Below are 9,934 nucleotides of genomic sequence, written 5' to 3'. Positions count from 1 at the left end.
GTGTGAACTTTTTCACTTTCCAGTTGGTAGTACCACTCGAGTGGAGTACCCGACAGACTTTCTTGGAAGAAATGAATCCACAACTTTTTATCTACTGTATGAGGTTGTATCTTTCTCACATAGGACCTTAGATGCAGCTTTGGGCAAGAGACTCCATCATACTTTGCAAAGACAGGGACTTTGAACTTTGGAGGGATGAAAACATCTGAGATGAGTCCAAGATCATTGAAGTCTAAACCAGGTATTTTCTGTATCTCCATAGCTTTCATGCGTTCTTCCAACTGCTGGTATTTGCTATCTCATAGTCTTGACAGTGTGCTTTGAAGGTGTCCCTTTCTTCTTTTAGTTGAACCCAAGATTTCTGCAGCTCTTCTAGGTCAGTTGGCATGTCCGAATGTAGAATAACTCGAGGTTCCTCCCCTTCGACTTCTGGCTCAATGGTCACAGGTAGAATAGCGGGATATGGCATGATGAACTTCTGAGCACGAGCACACACCCATTTGAGGTAAGGCTCCATGGGAATAGAATTCCATTGTCCTAAATTCTTGCTTTCTACTTTGTAGACACTGCCTCAAGCATGTATAAACCTTCGTTGATGTCTTTGGGAATCATCATCGTAGTCGAACACAATGTCGTGGATGATCATATCGTGAGGACCATTTCTTCGTGCATATCCAAATTGGTGCAAAGCTAAACAGGGATTGTAGGTGATGCCTCCCCTAATGCCAAGGAGCGGCACATTAGGGTACTCCCCACAATGGTCAATGAGAGTGATGTCTTCTTGAAAGAAGTTGTTCCACCGGATATCTGAATGAGATAAAGACATAATTCTGCGAGACCATTGCATCCTTTGCTCGTTTCTCAACATTGATCGGGTAATGTGTGATGTAAACCATCTAGCCAGTAGTGGTACACAACACATAAGAGTTCCTCTCTTTTTCATGGTACGAGTGTGTAGAGAATGTAGAATGTCTCCCAGCAAAGTAGGTACCGGATTGCGGGTTAAGAAAATGTTGATAGCGTGCACACTTATGAATTGGTCGGGATTAGGGAATAAAACCAACCCATAAATCAAAAGAGCCGTATCTTCTTCAAAAGCTTGGTAACTACTATCTTTTAATAGTGATCGAGCCTTTCCCATTAAGAACTTAGCAAGCAAACCCTTGACTCCACTCTTTGTTTCCCAATTAGACTCGATTTCTGACTTTCGTAAATGTAAGGCAGCAGCAATGATTTCAGGCTTTGGGATCTTTTCTAAACCAGTGAAAGGTAATTGATCTTGAACAGGTAACCTAATTAGTTCAGAGAATTCCTCTATGGTGTGTACCAGCTGGTAATCAGGAAATGTAAAACAATGATGCTCGGGATCAAAGAATAGGAACAGGACTCGTATCATGTCTTCTTCAAATTTTGAGGTAACCAAATGGAGTAGGTGACCGTGCCTTTCGGTGAATTGAGCATTTCTGGGAAATTCTGATATTAAGTCCTTTAGTTCAGACGGTACTGTTGAGATGTTGATCCGGATGTAATTTCTGGTAGCGGGAGCCATTTACCTGCAACAACAGAACAAAGGTAAACTCTTCGATCCTTGAAATGATTAGTGAGAAAATGATATGTTTATGATGCTTATGATGTCATGATGTCAAACATGTGGAAAACACAAACAAATCACACAATAGCCTTAGGTTTAAAGGCTTGCACGAGGTTCATAGGTGATACCCTCCCCACTGAAGTTGAGTTGGTTTAAACCTGTATTAAAATGGTTTCGGGTTCTGTGATCCTTGGAGACAACATCTCAATACGGCACTCGGACGGCCGATCAAAACATTCCTCGAGGATAACCAACTTTGATCAATTTCAAAGCCAGTCACTTAATAAGCCACAAGTCAAGTTCAACTAAAGGTTCTAAGGCAAATTAGTGCTTGATGACATTTCGGAAGCCTAACATACTCCTTGATCGTTTTCAAGGGATATCAGTACAGACCAAAGTGTCGCACTAACGGTGACTACCAGATTAACCATATCGGTACATGCCGTACAGTTTCCTTGGTCTATTGTCACATTCTTAAGGTATCTCGAGATTCGGGCTAGAATCTTTCACACAAGTAAATTCGATTCCCAAACAAACCTTTGAAAAATAGAGCAAATAAGACAAGCAATTGAAAACATCAAAGTGATCTAATCTCTAAGGTAACCCCTTTAAAAACATTTTGTTTTTGAAATCCCCAGCAGAGTCGCCAGTTCTGTTATCCTCGGATTTTTGTGGGATGCGAACTGACTCTTCTTTTATTTTTGAGTTGTGAAAATCAGAGAGTCGCCACCGACTTTTATTTTATCCAATTAAGGAAAGGTTTATAAAAGAAACAGAAAAAGACCTTAAAGAGATTTTGGGTTCGGGGGTAGGTTATACAAAGGGAAGGTGTTAGCACCCTTTGTATCCATGGTTATCCATGGGCTCTTAATTTCTTAGTTCACTTGTTTGAATCGTTTGTTTTGCTTGAAATGCTTGTATGTGGTTTTAAATATTTTGTAAAGAAATGTAAACTACGCTATTTACATGAATTTGACAACCTATACACTTATCTATGAATTTAAATTGCAATAAGATAAAGGGAAAATATTTTTGGATTTTTGGATGGTTGATTTTAATTAAAATTAACGTATAATTAATTTAATTAAAAGGTTAAGAATTAGAAATAAAATTTAAACCTAAAAATTAAGTCTAAAATATGTCCAAATTGTTTGTTAATTAATTTTAAAATAAAATTAATTTTTTTGTGATTTTTGAAATTGTTTTTAAGATTATTAAGTTAATTAACATATAATTATACAAATAATTATACGCATAAATTAAACTTAAAGAGAAAAATATTCTAAATATGTGCAAAATTAGTTTATAATATATAAACTTAATTTAATAAAAAGAAAATATTTTTTTTGATTTTTTTTGATAAGTTAGAAATAACTAAAAGATGAATATATAAATATTATCTAATTAATTAAACAAGATATTTTAATTATTAAGAAAAATAAAATATTTTTGTGTAAAAAATTAATACAATATTTTATCACCCTAAAAATATTTTTTGCATATTTTTCTGATTTTTTAAACTATTTTTAAATAATTTTGCAAAAGAAAATTAAATAAAATAGAAAATATATTAAATTTGGATCAAGTGTGGTAGACCGGAGGGTCTATGGTATGGAAGGCGTGATCAGGTGCGTTGGATCTTGAATTAATGAAATCTGAGGGCTTCAAATGATAGGGTGCATCCTAAGTGTGTGGGATTAAAAACACTGGATCTGTCAGTTTAAAAACATTTCACGTGGGACCAGGATTTAAACTAGAGCCAATCAGAGCTCTTCCCTCCGCCACGCAAGCATTGACCGAGCCTGGAAATGTCAAACCACCACGCACGGTGGTTACCACCTTCTTCTCCGGCGACGCAAACCCTAGCTACGGAGGAACAACGTGATTCGAGAAGGTTGAACACCCTTACCCCCCTAAATCAGACCTTGCGAATGCAATGGAGTGGTCCATTTGTCCTGAAAAGGCCTGTATAAAGAGCTACGAAGAAGAACTTAAGAACACGGTTAGCAATGGCAACCTATGATCTGGACGTTAGAGCTTTCATGTTAAGGTTCAAACCTGACCTGATGATCACTATAAACTCAACTATAACCATTAGACATGATAACAATGCATAAATGAAGAGTTTGAATTCAATGAAAGTTACCAAACCGGAGAGTGATGGAACTCGTGTTTCAGGTCCTTCTGAACTTGGCTATTGATTCAAACCTACCTAAACATGTCCCAGAAGATGATTTATGGACTTAGTTTGTTTTGAAACTAACTGCAAAATCAAACACGAAAATTAAAGCTTCTTGTAAATTTTTTAGTTTTGTGAAGTTTGTGAGCTATTCTTTGTGAACTATTTCGTGTGTCCCCTCTTGCTGATAGTCTCCAAGCCATTTATAAGCAATATGAGTGCTGAAATCTTAAGCTACCAAGCTCTTGAGTGTCTTTGAACTTTTCATTTTTTTAATAATAAAAACTTTGAAAATCTTGGCCATGGCTTCAATTTTCTTCACCCCTCTTGCCACAGGTCTTCTGTACCTCTATACTGAAGAGTTTGGATCAAACTTGGTGGCTCATGCTAAGGACAAAGGCCTTGAATCATTATCTTGAACCATTTCTTTTTTAATTTAACTTTAAATGAAATAAAATTAAATTAAAAAAGAAATAAAAATGTCATGGGCCTAATGTTGGTCGTGGGAGCCCTTTAACATCATTAGAAACATGCTTGGATCATGAATGCTTGGCCTCTTTTGGAAAAAAAACAATTTTGATCATTGTTGGTTTCATGCATTTTTCCCAAAAAATAGCCAACTTCAACAAGGCGTAATTCCCTCAATTTTGATCATATGAAGGAGTTCTCTTACTTTTTAGAAACCTCAAGATGTCCTCTACAAGCTACTTTGGAATCTTTTTTGCATTTGGAGAAGTTATCTTGATGTTATGGGCTTTGACAAAAAACTGCTTTTTGTTGACTTTGAAAATGACCTGTAATGTCTTAGCTCATATTTTCCAAATGGTAAATCCAACGACCATGGGACCAATTTCATTTGAAAGATAATTGAATTTCCTTCAAAATAAGTTTTGGTTGGAAATTTTCGGATGAACGAGGAGAGAGTTATGGCCGGTCAAAGTTCAGTTGACTTTTTAGGAGAAAACCCTAATTTTGAAACTTAGAGTTTTGTCGATTTCTGAACTTTTCATGATGAATTATGATCAACCATTGATCAAATTATGAATCTTTTGACAAAATATGGATGTTGATAAAAAATTGCATTTTTGACTGTCTGTTGACTTTCCGGTCAAACTGGTCGTCTGTTGACTGTTTGAGCTGCTGACTATGCGTCCGAGCGAATTGAAGTTTGAAAATTTGTCTGGTGGTACTTTGAGACATATGGAGATCCATGAAATCCATTTGAGGTCTCAAAAAACTTGTTCTCCTGAAAAAAACAAAAACCCTAGTTAGGGACTGTTTGTGTAGGAGACAGTTAAGCGTACCTGATTTTTGTGCAGTGTTGAGTCTCTGCTGATCATGTGATTATCAGAAGACTTCTAGAACAAAAATCTTGGAAATTTGAAATGCGAAAGATTGATTTGACTGATGGTACAAACACGGAGAATCGTGTTGTTAGCGGGTTTGACTGTTAACTGGCTGTCCGGGCATTAACGTAACAGTTAAAGTGAAAACTTTAACAATTAAAGTTAATTTTTCTTTTTGTTTTTGTTGTGTTAATGGTGATAAACTATTTACATGAGTTGTTAGAGAAACACAAACATAATAAGTAAATAAAATATACTGTACGCGAACGAAATTACTGATAATAAAATTGAAAAGGATTTAATGCACAGAAATAAATATTTAACTAGCAATAAACACACATAATATTATCTCGATAATTAAGTGGCAGTACAACAGACAGAAAAAGGACATGATCACCACAAAAACAGTGATGACAACAAGAAAAAACGTATCTACCCACTTTGCCATTTTTGCCGGGGAAGAAGAGAAAATAATTATGAGATAGTATGATAGAAATTTGGGAGATGAGTGAAATTTGATGTGAGAATTTATGAAAAAAATGAGGGGTATATATAGAGTGAAAAGAAGGATGGAGACGTTGGGGAATGAAGTGGTACCGTACAAAAAAGGAAAGTTTGAGTGGTAGTAGGATTTGAAAGAAAGTGTATGGAATAAAGTTAGGATTTGATTTGAAAGAAAGAGATTTGAAAAGAAAGGAAGAGATTTGAAAATAATATAGTACAAAAAATTAGTGGGAAACAAAAAAACCAATAATAATTTAATTGTTACCAGTACAGTCTGAATCCCCGATCTCTGTGCCTGCAAAATTTAATTCTGTACCAACTATGTCAGTAATATTTATTTGAAAATAAATCTCAAATAAACAGCGTGTGAAGTGATCAAGAGTATTTGGCGTTTGTGTAAGAATAAATTCAACAGCAAACCAAAATACCGTATAAAAACATTTTAAAAACTGAGTATTCATAAAATCAGGATATTTATGAAATAAAATCCAAGATTATATAAAACTCCAAATTTTTAGACAGAGGTCTGTTGTCTTCTCCTTGAAAAAAGATGCGGGCAAATTTTGGGGTATAACAGGAACCAATCGGGTGATTAGAAAAATTATTGTGTTCTGTGAATGATGTAGCACAATGTAAGAATTATTACTGGCCATATAGTCTAAATTCTGGAAAACAATCACTAAGCGTAGAAGAAATATAAAGGATTGGTGTAGGACCCGTGTGTGAAGGGGGAAGACCGTCCCAGGCTAAGAAAGGGGGGGGGGGGGGAGCCACGTGAATTCCTAGTCTTATGTCTTAGCATGTTTTAGTGATTGCTGTGAGTAATTTTGTACACTAGTTTAATTGAATAAATATTAGTAATAAGTACTAGTAATTAATTAGCAACCTTATGATACTGATCCAAAGAACTTCATGTAATTAATCCACTTATAATTAGCAAGATAAGTAGTAGAACAACTTAGAACAAATGGCATATAAGTGGTTATAGTAGAAAATTAAAAAAGGGTAATAATGGTTTAGTAAATTGCAGCAGTGCATATTAATAGGTGGTATGAGAAAGAGAGACTAGTGATTTATTTGGAACTCACATTTTGATATGAAACTGGTTTGTGTGTTATATCAGAATTTTTGGTGACAAAAAAAAATAATATAAGTGAAAGTATATTATCAATGTAAAATATCAGTCCACGTTTGGATTAATAATTGGTAAGTTTATCCAGAATAACGTAAATTCTTGTTGTATGCTGTACTAGGACAGCGGTAGTAATTCCGATGTGAATTACGGTAAGCGTGGCTTACGAGTGATCAGGAGGATCGTGTAATATACATAATGTTTAATTTAAATATGTATATTATTTGTTGGTGCATTGCATATCATAGCATTGAGACTGCTAGGTGAAAATATTTGGTAGATGCCTAGTAGGTCCGAACTCATCGTGGAGTCGTAGTGGAGATAATTCGTTGCTCAGTGGAGTGTATGCGAATTATCCGGATTCCTTGTGAATCGGGTTCGATTGAATGAACCGTGTTTTGGTACCACATGCATTTGTGTCAATTCATGGACTCACATTGCATTATTGTAATTGATTGTTAAATTGTGATTCAATTGATATATGTGTTGTAAATATGTGATAATGTGTGATTGGTGTGAGTACTACTCCTTAGCATGTATTATTCACCGTTATTTATTGAATGTAGTTCTCACTCCCTTTCTTGTTTGTTGTGGTTGTGCTTCTTCGGAAGTACAGATAATTCAGGTACTTAAGCTGTACGTGGAGTACGTGTTGCTTGATCGAGTCTTAGGAGTCGCTCTGATACGTAACACGGGGATATTTTGGGAATTTATTTCAAATGTTATTTTATTGAATTTTGTTACGTATCGCTTTTAAGTTCTAATTTTTGGAGGACCACAAGTTAAGGTGGATTTTATTTATTAGTGGCAAGTGTGCCGCGATTTATTTTTGATAAAAAGTATTTCCGCTGTATTATTAATTTTTTTGTGAGAAACGAATAAATAAAGTATTGAGACTTTAGTTTCTATTTTATTTGAAAGATGTGACATTCCACTTGTGTTGTATTACTCTGATAATATTATTACTATTTTACCGTAATTTTTAAATTGGGAAAAGTGAGGTGTTACAATTGGTATCAGAGTAGGTCGGTTCAACCAGCCAGATGTAGTAGAGTCAGTCCTTAGTATAGGAGTTGACTTGTGTGTTCTTCTAACTGTATTTTAGATTGTTGGACAGAATGGCAGGAAGGAATGATGCTGCTCTTGCTGCTGCACTGCAAGCTATGGCGCAGTCGGTGCAGAATAACAACAATCAAAATGCTGGAGACCCGCAGTTTCGCAACTTAGAGAGGTTCCAGAGAAACAAACCTCCTAAGTTTGAAGGTGGTATCATTGATCCAGATAATGCACAGAAATGGCTGAAGGATATTGAGAAGATCTTCAGGACCATGGGATGCAATGAGGATCATAAAGTACAGTTTGGTACGCACATGCTGTAAGGTGAAGTTGAGGACTGGTGGGATAACAGTCGTCAGAGAATGGAAGCTGCAGGTACTGCTATTACTTGGGCAGTGTTTCGGGCTGAGTTTCTAGAAAAGTACTTTCCAGAAGATGCTCGTAGCAAGAGGGAGATTGAGTTCCTAGAATTGAAGCAGGGGAATATGATTGTCGATGAGTATGCTGCTCGATTCGAGGAATTGGTGAAGTATTGTTCTCATCACGATACCAATGAGGCTATGAATTCCAAGTGCATCAAGTCTGAGAACGGGTTGCGTCACGAGATCAAACAGGGTATTGCTTGTCAGAAGATAAGGAACTATCTAGAACTGGTGAGCAGAAGCCGAATTTATGACAATGACAACAGAGCCAGGATTGCACATTACAAAGCTGTGAATGATCGGAAGGGCAATCAGAATCGGGGGAAACCGTATAGTGCTTATGCAGACAAGGGAAAGCATAAGGCTGCTTTTGGAAAGAAGCCAAGTGGGGGAGGATTTGCTTCCAATCCCATTATTTGCTTCAAGTGTGGTACTGAGGGACACCGTTCTAATGAGTGTCAGAAGGATGTTAAGAAGTGCTTCAAGTGTGGGAAAGCAGGTCATATGGTGGCAGATTGTAGAACTAAGGTGCCTACATGCTACAACTGTGGTGAGGAAGGTCATATCAGCACTCATTGTCAGAAGCCAAAGAAGACTCAAGGTAATGGCAAGGTGTTTGCATTGGTGAGGGCCCAGTCCACCAGTGAGGACTGAACAGTCAAAGGTACTTGTTTCATCCATAACACTCATTTGATTGCTATTATTGACACGGGTGCAACTCACTCGTTTATTTCTGTTGACTGTGTGAAGATATTAGGACTTGTGCCGTCTACTTTAGATCGGAAGATGACTATTGAAACTCCATCTATTGGTTATGTGGTTACTTCTTTAGCATGCTTGAATTGTCCATTGACTATCTTTGATAGGGATTTTGGAGTGGACTTGATTTGTTTGCCACTCAATAATCTAGACGTTATTTTGGGAATGAACTGGTTAGAGTTCAATCATGTGTATATTGACTGCTTTAGGAAGAGGTTGTTGTTCCTTACTCCTGAAGAGGAAGCGTTGGCGGATTCGTTATCTACCAAGGAGATGAGGATATTGTTGGAGGATGAAGCTAAGATGTTTGTTGTGTTTGCTTCACTATCTGTTGAGGGCAAAACATAAATTGAACAGATACCGGTGGTGAATGAATTTCTTGAAGTATTTCCTGATGATATTATAGAGTTACCTCCGGAGAGGGAAGTTGAATTTTCTATTGATCTTGTTCCTGGTACTAGGCTTATTTCTATGGCTCCATACAGGATGTCTGCATCGGAATTGTCAGAGTTGAAGGCTCAAATTGGTGAATTGCTGGATAAGAATTTTATTTGGCCGAGTGTGTCGCCGTGGGGAGCTCCAGTGTTATTGGTGAAGAAGAAGGATGGTAGTATGCGTTTGTGTATCGATTACCGTCAGTTGAATAAAGCGACCATTAAGAATAAGTATCTGTTACCAAGAATTAATGATTTAATGGATCAACTTGTTGGTGCTCGTGTGTTTAGTAAAATTTATTTGAGATCCGGTTACCATCAGATCAGAGTAAAAGATGAGGATATTCAAAAGACTGCCTTTAGAACTCGTTACGGACATTACGAATATGCAGTGATGCCTTTCGGAGTATCTAATGCGCCGGGTGTGTTTATGGAGAATATGAATCGTATCTTTCATTCGTATTTGGATCAGTTCATAGTGGTGTTCATTGATGATATATTGATTTATTCT

At 36.6% G+C, this 9,934-nt stretch overlaps 1 protein-coding gene across 1 annotated transcript; it reads left to right on the top strand.

Annotated features, from left to right (window-relative positions):
• Positions 1–8,170: 8,170 nt before the first annotated feature.
• LOC131613617 (uncharacterized) lies at positions 8,171–9,337 on the top strand. The gene is made up of 2 exons (XM_058885270.1): positions 8,171–8,854; positions 8,981–9,337. Exons 1-2 carry the CDS (start codon positions 8,171–8,173, stop codon positions 9,335–9,337), a joined length of 1,041 nt encoding a protein of 346 aa, XP_058741253.1.
• The last annotated feature ends 597 nt before the right edge of the window (positions 9,338–9,934 follow it).

The sequence above is a fragment of the Vicia villosa genome, linkage group LG6 (assembly GCF_029867415.1).
Source record: "Vicia villosa cultivar HV-30 ecotype Madison, WI linkage group LG6, Vvil1.0, whole genome shotgun sequence".
NCBI classification, from domain to species: Eukaryota; Viridiplantae; Streptophyta; class Magnoliopsida; order Fabales; family Fabaceae; genus Vicia; species Vicia villosa.
Note: the sequence above shows the minus strand (reverse complement) of the source record. Positions and strands in the feature narration are given on the sequence as shown.

Bases quoted from the DNA above. Each gene is read 5' to 3' on its own strand.
- LOC131613617 (XM_058885270.1), top strand. From the start codon at position 8,171: ATGGAAGCTGCAGGTACTGCTATTACTTGGGCAGTGTTTCGGGCTGAG. The intron at 8,855-8,980 runs GTGAGGGCCCAG...GACTGTGTGAAG, and splicing joins ATGGCAAGGTGTTTGCATTG to ATATTAGGACTTGTGCCGTC.